This window comes from Myotis myotis, unplaced genomic scaffold (genome assembly GCF_014108235.1).
Source record: "Myotis myotis isolate mMyoMyo1 unplaced genomic scaffold, mMyoMyo1.p scaffold_m19_p_10, whole genome shotgun sequence".
NCBI lineage: Eukaryota > Metazoa > Chordata > Mammalia > Chiroptera > Vespertilionidae > Myotis > Myotis myotis.
This window is the reverse complement of record NW_023416314.1, coordinates 62,386,081-62,405,322: the sequence shown is the minus strand read 5'-3', so window position 1 is coordinate 62,405,322 and position 19,242 is coordinate 62,386,081. Positions and strand designations below refer to the sequence as shown.

Sequence of the window (19,242 nt, the reverse complement as noted above, 5' to 3'; positions counted from 1 at the left end):
TTGTGGATGGTTGGAGGGTGGAGGGGGGATGTTGCATGTCAAGGAATAATGAGCACAGACACATCAACAGACAACAACAAAGCAGACTGTGACTGGCCGGTGGGAGTTAAAGGCCTTCAGTCATTGGCAGCTTAAGCCAAACATTCCCAAATCTATGAAGCAGGGCCCATTGTTGGTCAGTTGTTATTTGCAATGAAGCACAGATCTGATCATGTTTAAAGTGGCGGCACGCAGGGCAGGAGTGCTTGAGCCCAAGCAAAGGATGGAAGAAAATAAGCCTTTGTTGTTTTGAAAACCTGTCTGAGACTTTTATTTCTGTATGTTCTGTGCAACACATAAGTCAATATAGATGTTTCCTTCTGCAAACTTCCATCAAAGGCTGGGGGTCTGGGCAGTCTAGATTAAATGCTTGCACAGGCAGAAACCTCTGGGGACAAAGACCCACTCCCACTGAATTGTACTGTGCTTTTTATTTGTTTTGTTATGTTTTAAACTCCCAAAAGCAAATGATCAGAAATATAGAAATTAATTGGAGGCTTTAAAAAAACAACCTTCTACCTCCACATCTCCTATTTTCTCGTTAAGGAGTCACTTGTGAACAGATCATTGTGATTCATCTCTTTGGCATGCTATGTGTTAATGCTTTTATTCCAGCAGAGTTGCTGTGCATTTAGAGACACCTTCCTAGGCTGGCTGTAGCTTTTTCGTGTGTGTGTGGTTTGATTCCATGTCAGTCCGCACTGCATGCTTGCACACTTCCGCAGTGGCTTGTGCAGACAGATGCACTGTTGGTACAGTTGCCCGTGCAGGTGTTTCTACCTCCTGACATTTCACAGCCTGCATTCCCAGGGGGACATGTATCCAGGGAACTGTCGGAAGGGCTACGTGTGGTGCGTGCTGCAGCTGCTGCCTGGCTTCTTCTCTGGAAGAAGGAGGACCGTTTCCAACTGGCTATGATTTGGGCCAGGGTTAGGCAACCAGTTCTGGCCCATGGCTCTGTTGTGTAGAGTATAGACTTAGGAGAACTGGTGGCCCTTGGGTGCAGGAGCTGGGAATGGGAGAAGGGGAGTGCTGGGGGAGTGGAGAGTCGGTGCGTGTGCACTTGGGCCCGTGACCTCTGAGGGACTAGATTTCCAGGGCACAGTGGCACAGCCTGGCTGAGTTGGAAGAAGCGGCTGCTCAGCTGCAGAAGGCCTCTGATCCAGCAGGATGCAAGGCTGCCCTGCCTTCTGCTCTCACCCTGGGGAGATGAGCGGTACCCTGAATGCAGCTCTGGGCGCCTTCCCGGGGACAGCATGGCCAGCACTGTGTGGAAGTAATGCCCAGGAGGCTGCCTTCGACTTATTGTTGAAACTGTTTATTTAGAGTTAGGCGTATGTATGTATGTATGTATGTATGTATGTATGAATGTATGTATGTATTGGTGGGAACTCCGCAGGGAAGCTTTGACACCATCTTCCAGGACGGTGGCCTGTATTTGGGGTGTCCTCAGTAGAACCACACGACTAACAGCTTATGCTTTTCCTCCAGACTTGGCTGGCTTAGGGAGACCAGGTGAACAGAATCAGAGGTGAATGTTTGAGTAAGAAACATTCAGGTTACTGAGTAAAAAAATTCTTTTTTACTACAAGAAATTTCCAGAATATTTTCCCTTCAAAGCTGTACCTCCTGACTATTACGTGGTAATCCACTGACTTTTCTTGATACGGCTCACATACTCATCTCCTCCTGCTTTAAAAAAAAAAAAAAAATCATAACCAGTTTCCTGAGATACAGTATTTGTTAAGATTCAGCATTTTTTTTTTTTTTTTTGGTGAATTTTTGTCATGTTAGGATGGTGTCTATATTCTTCTGCTTCTTGGTTTTCCTTAGGCCTTCACATTAACAACATTATAAAAAGAAGGCTCTTCTTTGAATATCTGGCTCACGAAGACGAAACACAAATTCTTCCTTTGTTTGTTTCTCCAGAATAAACCTCACCTGTTTTTTTTTTTTTTTTTTGCATCACTTCTGCTCAGTTTTAAAGTTCAGAGTGTAAGTATTTAAAGTTAGTCTTGCTTAAATTTGATGGTGTTGATGGTGACTATCTATGGAAGGCATTACATGATGTTTTAGAAATGACATTCATAATGGACTTAAACAAATGAATAGGGGCCACCCCACCCCCATTTTCCTTTTGTATGTGGATGCCTGTGTCTGATTCTTTAAAATTAAAAGAAAGACAGGGAATCGATTGCCAAGTGTTGCTTCTTTTGAAGTAGTTTTATTTTGTGTAGTGTTAGTGATCACAAATCCCGGAGGTACAAATAAAGAATAAATGGAAGAGAGAAAGAGAAAAGTGGAAATTGGTGGTTACCAGAAAGTAATTCCTAAGGTCTTAGAACCCCAGGATCTGAGCAGACTGCAGTGGTCAAAATATTTACCTCACCCAAAAAAAGGCAAATCTAGCGTAAGAAATGAATACCAGAGAGGGTTTTGAAGTTTTAGAAACATTTAAAAAAAACTCTGCTTGCCATTGTTACATAAGTATTTGAGATAAGTTGATAACTGAAAAAATCTGTTTATAGAATGTATATTTCATCATGTATCAAAAATGGTCCATATACCTATGGTAGCATCAGTGATATTTTTATGTAGTAAATTATTAACATATGGCTAATTGGATAATGCTTCCAGAAGGAAAATACATTTTTATCAGAGGAAAACAAAAATATACATTCCTCTTCAGTAGCTAATTTTTACAAAGCCTGGCTAGTGAATCAGACCAAACACTTGCATCTAATTTTTGGAAGGCCCAAGTACTATTGTTCAAAATGCACTTTTACTGAGTTTGAAAAGTTTCTTTTATATTTAAAATAAGTTGGGATCAAATATGCTCAATTTTTATAGCATTTATCTGTTTGCAAAGCATACATTAACTAGTAATTGGCTGCTAATTTTATAGACATGGTAGCCAGGGTAGTAAATCAATGACCTATTAAGTATTTTTGACAAGCAATTTACATATCTGATGACCTCACTTTTTTTTTCCAGAGTCCAATGCTATGTAATTGTTCCATTGTGTGTTTGCATAAATGAGTCACAACACGGTAAGAAAAAGGTTAGAGTTATTAAAATAATAACCAGACTAAACTAGTCATTTCAACTTATTCAGATTGTTCATAATGCTTTCAAAGGATATAGCAAAGCTTTTGGGGAGTAACTGCACATGCTTTATTATCTATGGACTAAATTGAGTTTCTGAAGTTGCTTTAAATTTTAAAAGCACCTTTGCTTAATATAAAAAGCCCTCTAATTTTAACTGACAGATCAATTCTGAAACTTTATTTTGAAATGAAAATGGGAAAGAATTTGTGTCTCTTGAATTAAAAGAAGTGAAAAAAAAAAAATAAACCAGACATTCTAAAAAAAAAAAAAAAAGAAAAAAAGAAATCTGATTTTTAGTACTAATGAAATAGTGGGTGACAAAATAGTTGTCTTTTTGATTTTGATCACAAAAAATAAACTGGTAGTGACAGGATCTGATGGAGAGATTTGACATCCTGGCGAATCACTGTCATTGATTCAATTATTCTAATTCTGAATAAAAGCTGTATACAGTGTGTGTTTATGCTACAGTGGGTTTTTTTTAAGTGACTGACATTCATCAGATTGGTTAGACAGTTTAAAAACCTAGTCTTTGTTTTCTACAATGTTGTCAAGAACAAATAAAGTGTAATTTGTGGTATATTAAAAGCAAACTACTTAAAATGCTCGTTATAAAACTGCTTCAAAATACTCTAACATATTTGAAAATGTATTTTGGAAATTTAGGTTGTAACAGCTTTAAATAGCTTTAAAAAATTGAAACTTTTTACTTACATATGCAAATTACTTAACAAATTTTTTTGGTCTATTTATCAAAAGCTGTGAGAGTGTAGAATTATGATTCAAAATCCTAGTGTTTCATATGAAAACTGGTTCAGTATGCTATAAACCCCAAATACATGTCTATATGGTTATAAATGTAAGTGCCCAATGTTCATAATTAACAAAGAGTTTACCTGATGCAGGCTGAGTTAGCTTGTTTTCTGCTTTGTCTCAGCCCTATGTTCTGTAAAAATCCCTCACCATGCTTCCATACATGTTTTCCTCAGTTTTCTAGCATGAATGTAGCTGTCAGTTTGAATTTCAATCCCAAATTATGTGTGTTGACATAATTTCGTAGTGCTGACTTCAATTGTTTAAGATTACTAAATAGAAGACCATCAACTTCTTTCTCTATGCTTTCTAGCACTCAAGTCCTTTTTATATTCATTAACTACTACAGCAGACTAATTAACTTTAATGGAGCTTAATCCCAAAATATTATTTTGTCTTCATCAATTTAATCATAGGATGCATAAATGCAAATTCATTTTATTATTGGTCTTCATATATTAGCAAACACATTTTTCAATGTTTTATAAAGCTTAGCATTTTTGGTGGCAAGTGACTTTTTAAGAAAGAGAAAATACGTTTTTCATACACAATTTTGAATTTCAGAATGCTTTATACGCTACCCCCTCTGTGACTCGCACTTTACCGTGAGCTAAGTGCCTTAATAAATATACAGCCATGACCACTGTGTGGCATCTTGAACTTTTGACATTTTATTTAAAAATAAAAGTGCCTATTTTCCTTAGAGGTAGCATAAAACACATTTTTAAAATGAAAGTATTTCTTCTGTATTATTTCTGTACAAAAATTTGGTTTAAAAAAATGAAGACTGGGGAGCATCATTTTGCAATCCTGTGTTTTTGAAGAATTGGAGGGTCAGATCGTTAAGAAAATATTTACATAAGCTCTTAGCACTCATAATTAGAGTGTCATAATTCTGCGTGCAACAACTAGGGAGGCATCTAGAAGTCCAGGTGCTTCTTGCCTCCGGCCATCGTGCCACAGCCTGGGCCCAGCAGCTTGGTGGAGTCTGCCAGATCCGGTTTGCTTGAGCGGCTCACTGTGTCTGACAAGTCTGGAGGCAAATGCAGTCGCTATGGCAGAAGATGGTTTGGGAGAAGGAAAGAAAGAAGAAAAAAAAATTAATTTTGTTTTCACGAGCACATTTCAAGATACAATATTATGCTCTGTTGATCAGCATTTAGCCTTGCATATAAAATTCCTATTAAAACAGTTCTTCAGACTGAAGCCCAATATAACCATTCGGCCCCTCCTAGATTTCACAAATTACAGCCATCACACAATCGGGACCAGGAATCTCAGTGGAACATTTCCAGAATCCAAACCTAAATGGATGAAGAGTTTCTTATTTAGGTAGCAATAAAAACATGTAAATGCATAAATAAAAGCATAATTGAAAAAAAAATCACATAATGATGGCAGGCTTGTTTTTTGGCTTTGTTTTGGTTTTGCCAGAGCTCCGAAATGTTATCTTTCAATCGAATATAGCTTTTCAGCAATTAAGGATTCCCACAAACACCTGCTTCCCTTGGTCTAGTAAGTTGACCTGAAGATGATTCTATTTCAAGGCTGTACTTTCTCTAGGAACTTACGATTTCCACAGAAATAAATACTGACATAATAATGAAGAAAATGATACCAATCAAAGGGCCAGTATTTTTCATGTGCTCAGATGGGTTAGCTGTAACATCTGGCACAGGTCTTGGAAAGTTTGTTTCTATGCATGACATTGGGTCATGTTTTCAAAAGTATAGTGCAGCTTTGACCACCTCCCCCTGCTAATTGTTTATCTTGAGATACAGGTTGATTTAAGCAGGTACAGGTTGCTTTAAGCAGTAACTGTCCCTAGTTACATAGCAGTTACTATAATTGCGGTGATATATTCACATTTCAAAAGAACTTTTAAGTTTTCAAAAGGATCTCTACCAAATTCATAAACATCCAACCTCAAAGGAACGTATCTGTTGTGTGTGGGAGGCTAAAGGTAAGTAGGGCAGGATGGGGCCGTCCACTGGTGACTAACCGACGCCTCGTAGAGGTGAACTGACTTGGAGACAACCTATCTGAGACACTTCATTTGGAAAACTCCGATATGGCAAAAAAAAATTGAAGATGGAAAAGGGTAGAAACATTTTTTCTTGGGTCAAAATATTGTGATTCACAAGCATAATTTTGGCTAGTTTCTTCTGATAAAAGGCTCGTTTATTGTCATGTAAACACAATCTATGTGCAGAGGCTCAAAATATTTTAACAGGTTGAAAATAATTTATGAAAATATTCTTCCCTGATTTCAGTTTGCCTACATGTACGCATTTTTCAATGCATACACATCTAGGATGAAAGACACCAGTATACAGATATATGATCAACAAAGATGTCATAAAGGTCAAGAAAAGCTGGAATATCCAGATAGGAATATTCAGATAGTTTTATTCATTTGTATCCTTAGCATCCAGCCTGTTGCATATTAAGTAATTAAATGCCTACCTCTCGACTGATAAGAAAGCTCTAATGAAGACATATTTCTTTCTTTAAATAATCCTTTCATTTCTTGATGCCCTAGTTTTTCCACAAAGGATTTCAGGCAGAAATGGAAGCATGAAAGGCCCAGGAACCTAAAGGACGTGCATGACTGAAGTCTGAGGCTATGGATGTCTCTGTAGTGTTAACTCTATCACTGTTTATGTGAAGAAGCAGGAGGGAAAGAGACATTTAATTATACGTCTGACTTTTAATGTTTCTTTAAGAACTTGTAGTTATTGCTAATGAACAAAGGAAAAATGACTAGGATGCGTGCATGATCTGAAGGTTAACTGAAACTCACAAAGCTTATCTAATAGGTTACAAAGCAAACCTACTAGTCCAAATTCTCTTATACTGTACTAGAGGCTTGGTGCATGAAATTCGTGCTCAGGTACGGTCCCTAGGCCTGGCCTGCAATCAGGGCCATCTTCCCTGGCTGCCTGCAGCTGGCCCCATCCCCCCAAATTCTCTTATACTGTATATCCTAAATATTGAAATATAAACATAGGGTATAAGAAGAACCCCAACAAAACTAAAATGTGTGTGCACACTTTTGGTTGGGACCTCACAGAGATGAAGCCAGAGGGTGATTAGGCTGTTTAGGAAATCAATGGAAGCCAACAAATATATAGAAGTGACTCAAAGCAAGGCATTCTGAGAGGATATGTGAACAGAACAACTTCCACACTGGGCCTTTGCTTACCATCCAGTGACACCAACAGGACAAGCACACAGGTAACCTTCACAGTGAGCCCTTAAGGTGGTGTCTATAGGCAAGACAGAGACGAGGCAGAAATCATGGGTGGGGGGAGGGGAGCAAGAAAAAGCTGCAGGAGAAGGGCTAGATGTTAAGTAATGGATTATTGCATTCTGATGCACAAAGAGTAGAGCTGATATATCTTTAAGATCCATTTAGATGAATAGCTCTGATCATCTAAATGAGGAAACTGGTGTACTTTATTCAGAACCAGCATAATACAATGTATTTCAGGAGCTTACTATTTGCTGAAAATTTTCTCTGCCTCTGCTTTTCTAGGTGACGAGTGTGAGCCGTTTGGCTGGAAGCCCTTCATAGCAAAGGCAGCTAAATGTGATGCGTGACATGCTTGGAAATCTTTCAGGTTGCTTGGCTTTGAAGTAAAAAATCCATTGGTGTGTAACTTCTAAGCACAACAATTTGGGGAGATGTGATTAAATGTTTCTAACCAAATGGTACATTGCAAAGCCTAGATGCATACTCCTGTCCTTTGAAAAAGCCCAAGGGTGGCTCTTGGAAATATGTGAACCTGTGTGTGATTTTGCCGGCTTTTGTGGATTATGACTTGAGCTTGCTCGCTCTGCAGTCTAAATTCTCAAGCAGTGGGTTTGTTTCCTTCTTTCCGGGCCTCCCCCTGTGCACCACGTCAGTGCGATGTGAAGCAGCGAGGAAGAAGGAGAGACCAGGTTCTGGGCTTGCCAGGCGTGTCAGGGACTTCTCCTCGGAGGCTTCCAAAGCACTCACACACCTGATGTGGAAATGCTCCGATGCTGCTGCACCAGATCTGTCTCCTAAACAAACGTGCTGTGGGGCAGCTACTCTGCATAGCACGGTGACGTCCTTTAGCTCAGCTGCAAGGCTGCGGGGGCATGTGAACTTCTTTCTTCTAATATTTTTTAGTAATTGATTTTTAGAGAGAGGAAGGAGGTGGGGGTGGGAGAGAAAAAGAGGGAGAGACCAGGAATCACACCTGCCACCTCTTGGTGCAGAGGATGATGCTCCAACCAACTGAGCCACACCAGTCAGGGTGGTATCTGAGCTTTTAGACTTTGGGGTTTCAGTGCACAATGGTTTAAAGCAGTGGTTCTCAACCTTCCTAATGCCGCGACCCTTTAATACAGTTCCTCATGTTGTGGTGACCCCCAACCATAAAATTATTTCTGTTGCTACTTCATAACTGCAATTTTGCTACTGTTATGAATTGTAATGTAAATATTTGATATGCAGGATGTATTTTCATTGTTACAAATTGAACATAATTAAAGCATAGTGACGAATCACAAAAACAATATGTAATTATATATATGTTTTCCTATGGTCTTGGGCGACCCCTGTGAAAGGGTCATTCGATCCCCAAAGGGGTCGTGACCCACAGGTTGAGAACTGCTGGTTTAAATAAAAATACTATATAATAAAGAGCTAATATGCAAATGGTCGTCATGCCCTCACACTGTAACAGCTCAGACACTCAACATTGGAGAGAGAGGAATGGGGACCAGCCAGTCACAAATGAGCTTGCAAGAGAGGAATGGGGACGAGCCAGGCTGCGGCTCAGGAGAGGGACAAGCCACATGCCCCGCAGTCCCAGGTGCCTGTGGCTGCGGCCTGGATGAAGCTGCCCACCCATGGGCCCCTGCAGCTGTGGCTGGCCCGGGCAAAGCTGGCCTGGGTCTTGGGTGCCTGCGGCCAGCCAGAGGGAGGGAAGACTGGGTCCCGGGTGCCTGCGACCGGTTGGAGGATGGAATTCTGGGTCCCTGGTGTGGGGTGAGGCAGAGGCGGTTAGGGGCGATCAGGTCAGCAGGGGAGCAGTTAGGGGCAATCAGGCAGGCAGGCAAAGGTGGTTAGGGGCGATCAGGCAGGCAGGCAGGCGAGTGGTTAGGAGCCAGTGGTCCCAGATTGTGAGAGGCAGTCAGCATCTCCTGAGGGGTCCCAGATTGGAGAGGGTGCAGGCCAGACTGAGGCCTCCCCGTCCCTCCCCCCCCCCCCCATTCACGAATTTCAAGTACTGGGCCTCTAGTCAGACTATAAAAAGGTAAATACTATTTTCAACCTTGTAAATGAAATCAAGGTATTAATCTTTCTCATATCTTACATCTTAAGTGGAAATTTTCCCACCAGATCTCCTTTCCCCCGGTTCTGGAAGGAAGGGACTATGCTGCTGATGCAGGAGATGCATACCTGGCTGGCCGCCTATTTTTCCATCAATGCCTTGTCTACAATGATGGTTTTTATGTAGGTGAAGGGATCTGGGAAGGTGTGGCAACTCCCAATTTCCCGCAGAGGCCTGGGCCTTTGCAGCAGCACCTCTGGACTAACGGGTCCCCTTTCTCTTGTGATACAGGGAGGCAGGCAAAATACTCTGGCAGATTTGGGGGGCTCTTGCCAAAGGGCACCCTTAGGCCCATAGGAACCCTGGGCAATAAAGAAGGAACAGTGGAAGTGCTTTGCTCTGTGGCTCCGGGAGGTTCCAAGCCCAGCCAGACTTGGAGATTCTTCCCCTCTGCATGCCTCTCTCTCTGTGGGCTAAGACACTGTCTGTATTTTGTTCCTTCTTGAGCTAGCAACTAACCAGATCCTATAGATACACAGGATTGGGTTTCCTGGCTCCACAGTTCCCTTCCTAATTCCTTTCCCCACCTGCCAGACCTGTGCTCAGCAACTCACAGTTCCCAGGCAGATGGGGCAAGATAATGAATCCAGAGTACACCTGGTTTTGAGACAAATTGCAGGTTAATACCCATTAAAGTAAGTTTAATCAGTTTATAATTTTTTGTATTTGGACAACACCAAACCATCAGTTACGGTTTGTTTTCTGAAAACAATTGATGTAGTACATTTTGACCCTTAGCAGATAAATAGAGATTTGTTCTAATCCTTTTACAACTTGACATTTCCTGAAAAAGTCACACTTTGTGTATTTTTCACAGACACTGATATAGGTGTTAATTTCTCCAAATATTTCCTAACAGTTTTCTTTTTTATTTAAGACACAGCCAATTTAATCTAAAACTTGTAAAGAGCTTAGAACACATGGGTTCTACACCAGCCCCTTCCTAGGGTCAGCCAGCGACAGTTTGCTACCTCCCCGGCACTCGCTCACTGTGTGACCTCAGATAAGCTGCCTCAGCATCCTCCTCTATCACCAGGGAATCAATTCTCCCCCCACAAGACTGTTTCCAGGATCAAGTGAGATGCATGTGTTCTATGAACTATCAAGTACTACAATAATTTATTTAAATCTATTCTTGTTAAAAAAAAAAAAAGAAAAGGGATTTGAGGCGACTCATAAAAATATGGTACAAAAGATAAAAATCAGTGAGTTTATCAGGGCAAGAAGTGAGTCTACAAATATAATAAACCAACATAATTATAAGCAATAGCAAGAGAATATCGGACTTAGCCAGCAGGGCTCAGTCACTAAGCCGAGCCCGGGCATTAAGTATGTATTGCCCTCTACTGAGGCTCTGCAAAGAAGTATAAAAGGGAACTGCAATAATGCTCTTTGCTTCTGGAAAGATTTAAAAAGTCTAAACAGTAGTGAAATGGAGCCTGCAGGATGCCCGGCTTCTGGGCCAGGGAAGTATGCATGGCTGTATGAAGGAGGCAATTTGGGGCCCATTCAATTTAAAAATCTATCTTTTGCATGTCTCCATTGCTGAAAAAATAATAAAATAACTGTTAGAAGAAGTAGCAGCTTCTTCATTCAAGTTTTCAGAGAATTCCCCCTTCTTTACATAACGAAGAGGAAACAAATTAACAAAAGGCATGGCATTCTATTCCATACCAGGTTACTTCAAGAACTGTCCCTCACCCGGAGGATTTCTGTGGCCAGGCTCTGGGTTATGAGGTCCTGCTCTGAAGGGCAGGGAATGAATCAGAGTATAGGCTAAGCAGTCATATAGAGACACTCCCACCCCCTTCACAAACAGCTTAAAAAAGGTAGAAATGAATTTCTCTCCCAATTTACAGTCCACAGGTTAGGTAATTCTCAGCTGGAAGGACTGGTCTGCCATCCTCAACAAGGGGCTTCCACTTGCCTCCAGGGCTGATGTTTCTGTTCTCTCTCAGTTGGTGGGAAGAAGAAGGGACCAAGAAGACAAGACCTGGAAGTTGGACACAACACTTCCACTCAAGTCCAGAACTTACACATGGCTGCAAGGGAGGCTGGCAAATGTTTTAAAACATGTAAAAATGTTTAACAAATCCATTACTATGAAGAAGGAGCAAATGGTTCTGGGAGACAACTTCTCAATAGTTTTGAGAGGGGGCCATAGCAAAAGAATCATCTTCTAGAAGTATTCAATGCTCATGTATGAGATACAGCTGGCTGCCTGGGGCTCTATTCTTAGTTTCTGACCAAGGACATGCACAACGATGCCTCCATAGCCCAAAGGGCAGGGCTAATGTAGTGCTTAGGGTCTCTCTAGCTCAGCGGTTCTCAACCTGTGGGTCGCGACCCCTTTGGCAGTCGAACGACCCTTTCACAGGGGTTGCCTAAGACCATCCTGCATATCAGATATTTGCATTACGATTCACAACAGTAGCAACATTACAGTTATGAAGTAGCAACGAAAATAATTTTATGGTTGGGGGTCACCACAACATGAGGAACTGTATTTAAAGAGCCAGAAGGTTGAGAACCACTGCTCTAGCTCTTTACATAAAAAGAAAGGTTTCCCTTTCCTTTGTGGAAAGACTGATTTCCTTCCAGTGGCACTTAGGGAGGAGGATAGGGGGAGGAGACAAATGAAAAAGACTTGCTATATTCATCATCACCATCACAGTATTGTTGTTATTTCTTCACAAGATTTTAGAGCGTTGTTTCGATTTATATAAAAAAGCAATGTTATGTGCTATTATGTAATTATTATATTTTACATGATTAAATTTCTATTATTCCATAATCACTACATTATTACAATGTAATATTAGGTTGCAATTATTCTATATTGGGTTAACATTATGCAGTGTGGAAAATGCATCTGCTTACTTTGGGTGAATTTTGCGTTACTCTGCTGTAAGAATAGGCGAGGGGAAACCATGCCAGAGCAGTTCTTGCTCTTTTTGGTTTGGTGGGTGTACATTTTTAGTGGCCGAAGATTTCTGGAAAAAATTCTGCCAGACATGGTCACGTTTTAGGTTTTAGTTTTTGTTTAAGATCCAATTCATTCACAGGGTTCAAGATTAAAATTGTTTTTGCCGAATACCATAATCGGGCTATATCCTTTGATGTGAGAAAAAATCATTTGGGTCTTTCTGGTTGATCTGAAAATTTCAGCGCTGGAACATTACATGTTGGCTGCCCGTGTTAAAATGCTCAGGTGTGCAATTATTTTGACCGTCAATTATAACTGACAGCATTGTCTTGTCTCCAAACTCACCTCTGAAAGCAGACTGTGAGGAACTCGCTTGTCTAAACAAAAGTGTGATTTGTGAAAAGGCACATGTCTGTGGCAGAGATTGCTAGCGTACTCCCAATGTCTATTCTCTTCTTTTGCACTGAGTAAAAAATCTGCATACGTCTGGGGCACATGGCCTCCCAAAATAGAGGCCACACTTCCCAGTTTCCCTTGCTAATAGGGGAGGCTGAGTGACTAAGCTCTGGTCACTTCACCTTGAGCACAAGGGCTATGGTTAAGTTTAGGGTCAGATCCTTAAAGTGGGGGAGGTGCCATTTAATTCTCCTTTCCCTTAGTATCGCTATTCAACCTTGGCAAGAAGGCCCCTGCCCTGGGCCCTGATCCACCCCTCTTCATGGGGTGAGGAATTACAGGCAAAGGGGTCGTGCCCATCTAGAGCCTGAACCCTTCTTTACAGGACATGCTCTGGGTGGTCAAACCTCAGAACTCCCTGTTCAAATGGCCACAAAGCCTGCACAGGTCTCTTCCCCAGGTTCGGCCTGCAAGGGTGGGCTGTGCTGTCTGTGTGCACATCTCGGGCCCCTGGAGTAGCCGGGACTGCTGATGTGGGTGTGTGGACGGGATTTGGATGTGCAGGCTGGTGTGAGAAGTATGTGCGCCGGCTCTGGGAAGGAGGCAGGGGTGAAAAGAGGAAGAAGGTAGGGGTGAAAAGAGGAAGGAGGTGGGCTGCAGGCCAATTCTCCCCACATCTCGATGTTCTGGAGTGGAACCCTGAACCTACATTTAAACTTAGCTTTCTAGGAAGGTAGATTTGTGAAGGAAGGAAGATAAAGCATATTTATGGCTTGTTGGCTTGATGACTTCAAAATATGCAGGCATATAAAAACTAAGGTCCTCACTTGCTGAAACATGGACTTGAGGGCAGGTGTTGAAACAGCCATCCTGGACCATCCAATGGAAGCTACAGGCTGAGGAGGACACAGCACAGTGACAAAAGTGGTCTAGGGTCCCTGACACTCTCTGGCCACCAAAAGAGCCTGGGGTCACTGACCTGGGTTATTATGTGAAAGATGCATGAACTTCTATGTTTTTTAAACTTTGTAATAGAAATCCTGGCCTATATCCTGTTTACACAAATCTTGTACCTGGAGAATGGAGCGCTCGAGTTCTGTGATCTAAAGATGTGCTGGCTTAGCGTTGGAAGGTGGGCTCTGAGGTCAGATACTGTGGCCCTTGTTATTTATGCCTATGAGAACCTGGAAGGCAAACCTTACCTCCTAATCAGTGGCTCTAGGCAAAATGTCGGAGAAATTCAGACTATCAGTGTGTTAGCTCCCTCTTGCCACTTTCGGCAAAGTTATTTATAGAAGAAAAATAAGTTAGGTTAGAGCTATAGAAATTGGAAGAAGAGACAGAAGAGCCCGCGGCCCTAAAGGGAGGTGCTCTGCCTGCAGCCCGCCATCTACATTGACGACAGGCTCGGCAATTGGGTGCTCAGATGGTGGAAAACCCAACTGCTTCTGCATCTGCACTCGGAGGCAGACAACTTTCCCAGGAGACGGCGCCCCTCAGCCCTGGTGAATACCCTGCAGAGAGGCTGGCCAGGAAATGGGAGCCAGGGCTGAGACAAAGGTCAGATTAAGGGTGTTGCCTTCCCTTTCATATTGATTATTGATGGCTTCAGCTAGTTACTAATACTATGAAAGAGAGGACTATGGGTAGAACAGACAGGCCAGATAATACAACTAAAGTCTTACAACGTAACAGTTGTGGTGGACAAGTGTCCTTTCCAACCTCCACGTGGTGTGCCTGCTGCAGGTGAGAGGCTAGCAGGGTGTGAACTAGGCTTATCTAATTAGATGCATCTGATCTAGGTTTACAAGGTGGAACAGAAAAGCAGGAGTTGCCTTCCTGCTGCTTTCATGGCTGCAAATGGCTATCTCTATCTCTATCTCTATCTCTATCTCTATCTCTATCTCTATCTCTATCTCTATCTCTATCTCTATCTCTATCTCTACCTCTACCTCTATCTCATCTCTATCTCAATCTCTATCTCTATCTCTCTATATTTATCTGAAGGTATATAAAGATACGTATATAGATATGTCCCTGGAAGTGGAGGAGAGACCAGTTTCAGTATCCAGTTACTTGCTTCATGGGGGTTAAGCAGCATTGCAGCGTCAGTAGCAGGAACTTAGGAACCCCAAGTTGTTGGTAGTATCCTCCAGCCCTTTCAATTTTCCGGTATAAACTTTCCTTTTGCACAAAATAATTCGATGGGATCTGTTTCCTGCAGCTGAATCCTGGAATTATGTCTAGACAACTCCTGGGCTGTGATTACCTGCATGTGGAACTGAAGGGAAGCAAAAAGATGGGGAACCTCATAAAGTCCTGAGGGAATTGCATTGCCAAAGAAACCACAAACCTGGTCAAAAGTCTATGATTATTCAATTCCTAACATAATCTTAGGTCCCAAACCTGATCTATTGATAAGCAGGCTGTGAAAACTTCACAGCCCCCAAGGCCAACTCTCCAGTGGCGACTCCATGTAGCCGTGAATGATACTGGACAAGGAATAAGTTCCTAATGGGATACAGAGGGCCACGGACAAGAGGGATCCTTCCAGAGAGCAGAACTGGGGCTACAAATAGGACTAAGTCCTGTACTATGGGGCAGAGAATTTTTGCCATTTCTAGACAGTAGGATTCCCATTCACCCCTGAAGAGGCAGTAAGTGTGTGGGAAGAAGGCTGAGTATTTTTGGGTCCCAAAGGGTTGTGGACTATGACAGAGACATAATTATCCTTGAATATGTACTTTTCCTTTTCCCTTTAGTAGAAGGACCCCTGAATACACGGCCATCCTGAATAGAGACTTCACTTCTACACTTCCGTTTCTGCTAGTTGTAGACCATGGACCAAGTCTGCAAGAAGCAGAAGTGAGGTTGCAACTCACAGACATTTGAATGGAATTGGAACTCAGGCAGCCTGGCTTCAAAGGCCACATTCCTATTCATCACTCTACATGCCAGAACTTTTCTAAGCATTGGAAATAAAATACTGAATAAGACAGGCCAGATCTCTGCTTTCAAAGAACTGAGAACTTCAGAAAGGGATAATACATACTAGACATTTACATAAGTTAAGGAAAGGCAGCTAACATATAGGAAAGCAGACAAATGAAGAAGATAATTTAGATGGTGAGAGGTGCCCTTAAGGAAATCAAACATGGCGATATATTGGCTGGGGCACCACTTTAACTGGTGAAGACCTTTCTGAAGGGTACATCTGAGCTAAGGACTAAATTTGTGAAGGGACTTATAAACACCTGGAAAAAGAAGTTTCCAGGCAAAAGTAACAAATGCAAATGCCTTAAGGCAGAAATAAGCTTGGCATGTTTTAAGGATAGAAAAAAAGTCAGTTTTTCTGAAGCAGTCAAACAGAGGAGTGGCTATGAGAAGCTTCGCTTGGCAGGTAGGCACCAGATGGCGTAGGGTTCATAAGCTGTGGTGAGTGAGCAAAGGGCATGGAGGGAGTGATGTAAACTTATTTCTATGAATACAGGGCTATCTCATCCATAGCCTTACAAAACCATGCATGGACATTTTCAATAACAGAAAACAACAACTGTTGCAAACATATATATTCTTTAAGGACAGAGTTTTCCAAAAGGTGGTGTACTCTGGTAATCATGTTCTAGATCCTTCCTTCTGATTGAGAAGGAACATTCTATCACTGAGTGACGCACATCTCCCTTCCCCCCTCCTGTGGGGAGCGGTGGTTCTCTGTGTCATGCCTGCCCAACACGAAGGTTCCCGTTGGAGGGGTTGTGCTCTGTGTGAAATGCTCAGGGAGGAGAGACTTTGGCAGCACTGTTTTGTGAGAACGGCTTGCTGAGCTTAATCCTCTTAAAACGTGAGTCAGAATCTTTTGGACTACACAGTATTAAGAATACCACCATGTTTTGGTCCCAGTGTTCCCCAATTTTTAGACATTTAAGATGTGGGAGAGTCATGTTATTTTTTCTTCCTTACTTCAGATACAGACAGAGAACAAACTAGATTACGCCTGGAGAACTTCACTTAAAATGGTTACACTGTCTATACAAACTAAAGGCAGAGTCTTTTTCTTTTTTCTTTTGCATGTATTATTCTTGCTAAAGTTCCAACATGAGCAGGACTGAAAAAAGTCACAATAACAGTTGGAATAAGGTGATTCAAATTGTCATGGAAACTTGGACAGCAGAGACACTGCAAAAGATCTTTCCCAAACCCTGGTGAGCTCCTTCTCTAGGATAAAGGAATGGGGTGGGTAAGTCACACATGGCCATGACCATCCAGCCCTGTGATCCCCTGAGTGCACACCATCGTCTAAATTAGTCTCCTCATATCTCCCCAACTGACTTCCTTCTATTCCTCTTTCCTTAATGGTGTAGCAGGGCTTCCCACCCTGGCAACCTTTTCACTGGCCTGCAACTGCTGCTCATCCCAGGCTTTCTGTTGTGGACTACACAAGGCAGGCAGGAGCATATACACTACAGAGCGTGTAGAGTTTGAAAGAAGTTTCAGCAGGCTAGGCTGAGCGGTGCCTGAGACCCAGGGCCTACTGCTAGATGGTGGGCAATGGGAGGAGACAGACTCTTTCTATGGACAGATTGTCATTCTGATAGGTTCATCCAGCCTGCTTTGTCCAGGAAGCTCCTTTTCTACCCCAAACCAGGGAGGAAACCTTGTAGGAGCAATATTTTGGGCACTACCTCTCAGGTGGCTTATGAATAACAAGATATTTTAGGAACACTGTGTTTTTAGATCTGCATGTTGAGCTTGAAAAACACACATCCTTTTTTAGAAATAAATTCAAACTACTAACTATATGAGAATGTCTTTTTATCCCCTTTGGCTTTTAAAGCATAGGAAACGACTCTGGAGCTGACAAAAGGTAACGTCCTCCTTGTTTTTGTCTACTCGAATTCAAACTAATGTTTTCTCTTTACTATAATCTGAAGCCTTCTACTCAGGAAGTCAATTATTAGCAGACAGATGAATGTGTAAACTCTATGTCGATCCCTAAATCCTAGAGAACTGTAGAACTACAGCAGATTCACTATTCAACGTAGGCACTGGCAAAGGCCTGACTGATACATAGCTGATGGAATATATGAATTCTTAGATGTAAAGAGGAAGAAATGAGGGGATTCTGAATCAGATAATCCCTTAAGTTACCATATTAACAGCACTCCACTAAAGTTTCAAAATTGGTAGCTTTTGATGAACATTCCTCTTAGAAATGTGGCAATCACATCTTTTTGTATGTAAGCATAGTATAATACATAAAAATATATTTCCTTTAGGCTGGCCATGAATGAGTCCCAAAAGCAAAATGGCCAATGTGTTTGCATAATGCCCTACAGTGTATGCAGAATGTCACTGGAAATGGCAATGTAAACCATTCTGACAGCATTCAATCTCCCAGCTCCTCTTTAGTTACTTTGAGACCCCTCCACCCCCATTGAAGGGTCTGCTAGTTCCTGGGTATGAAGAAAGAATTTTTAATGGGGCCAAGTGTAGGTGTTTACAAGGGGGAATTGTTGTTTTTTCTTAGGAGCTGCCTTATGTTCAATAGTTGTATTTACTTTGTCAAGCTAGCCAGAATTAGAGATCCTCATTGCTAGGCAGCCTAGAGCGGCTGCGAAGTATTTCTGGGCATTCAGAACTGAAGCATGTGCTGCCCAAAGGCAGGTTTCATTACAGTGTGTTATTTAGTCCTTCGTCGCTCCCTCCCCCTACACCCCTGGAGAGCAGTGCATCTATAGCAGGAAATCTTGGTTACTCTATGCTGAGACATATTTACATGACTGAAACATGACAATTAGCACATTTGTAAAGCTTGAGGGAGAGGCACCACTCTAATGGTTTTTTGAAGCGGGCTGATTTCCTGGGGCTTTTAATCTTATTTTATTTTGTTCTACATGCACGAACAAGTCCTTCTTTACTATAGGTATTTGACAAAGTCCACCTGATATGAATGTGAATGAAAACTGTACAAAAATTAACTTTATATTTCATGTTTGCCAAACTGTTTATTTCTTTCACCAGATCCATTGTGCTGAGGGCTCTGCTGTCATTTTTGACATGTCGCATTAGTTTTTATATAAACGGGAGGAAGTAGTATGTTTTTGGTTTGACAAAATAAAACGTGGCTTTCTCTATACTGATTGTATAAAAACTTTCCATAATGAACAAAAAGTATCGATTACGGCAGTGATTTTCTTCACTCTTCATGGTCAGATAAAGGTACACTCTTCTAGGCGGTGTATATTTCACTTGCTCAAAACTTAAATTAATACCCAGGTGGTATTAAGGAGCATTATTTCAAAAGTGCGAGTGTACGTGTGTATATGTGCATATGTGTTTATGCCTGTTTATATATATATAAATATATAGTATGGCAATGCTGTCATGAACATTTAATATCTTTTAAGTCTACAGATTAATTTCTGAAATCTTGGCAAAATTTAGAAAAACAAAACAAAACAAAATAATCTTTCATATCAGAGCCCTCTGAAATGGGAAGAAAAGTTCCATTTTCCTCTGGATTCCTGAAAGCATACTAACCCTGAAATCCCCCAGTGCAATTCTCACTTAAAAGTTATGGCAAACTTACAA

General features: G+C 41.6%; 1 protein-coding gene across 1 annotated transcript in view; it reads right to left on the bottom strand.

The window, feature by feature from the left end:
- Window positions 1–2,233: 2,233 nt before the first annotated feature.
- The window catches only part of ELP4 (elongator acetyltransferase complex subunit 4), a 194,998-nt gene continuing 177,989 nt past the window's right edge, over window positions 2,234–19,242 (bottom strand). Inside the window, exon 10 of the mRNA XM_036325717.1 lies at window positions 2,234–5,012. Coding sequence (XP_036181610.1) covers window positions 4,881–5,012 — 132 coding nt within the window. The 3' untranslated portion in view covers window positions 2,234–4,880. The remainder of the gene's footprint in view (window positions 5,013–19,242) is intronic.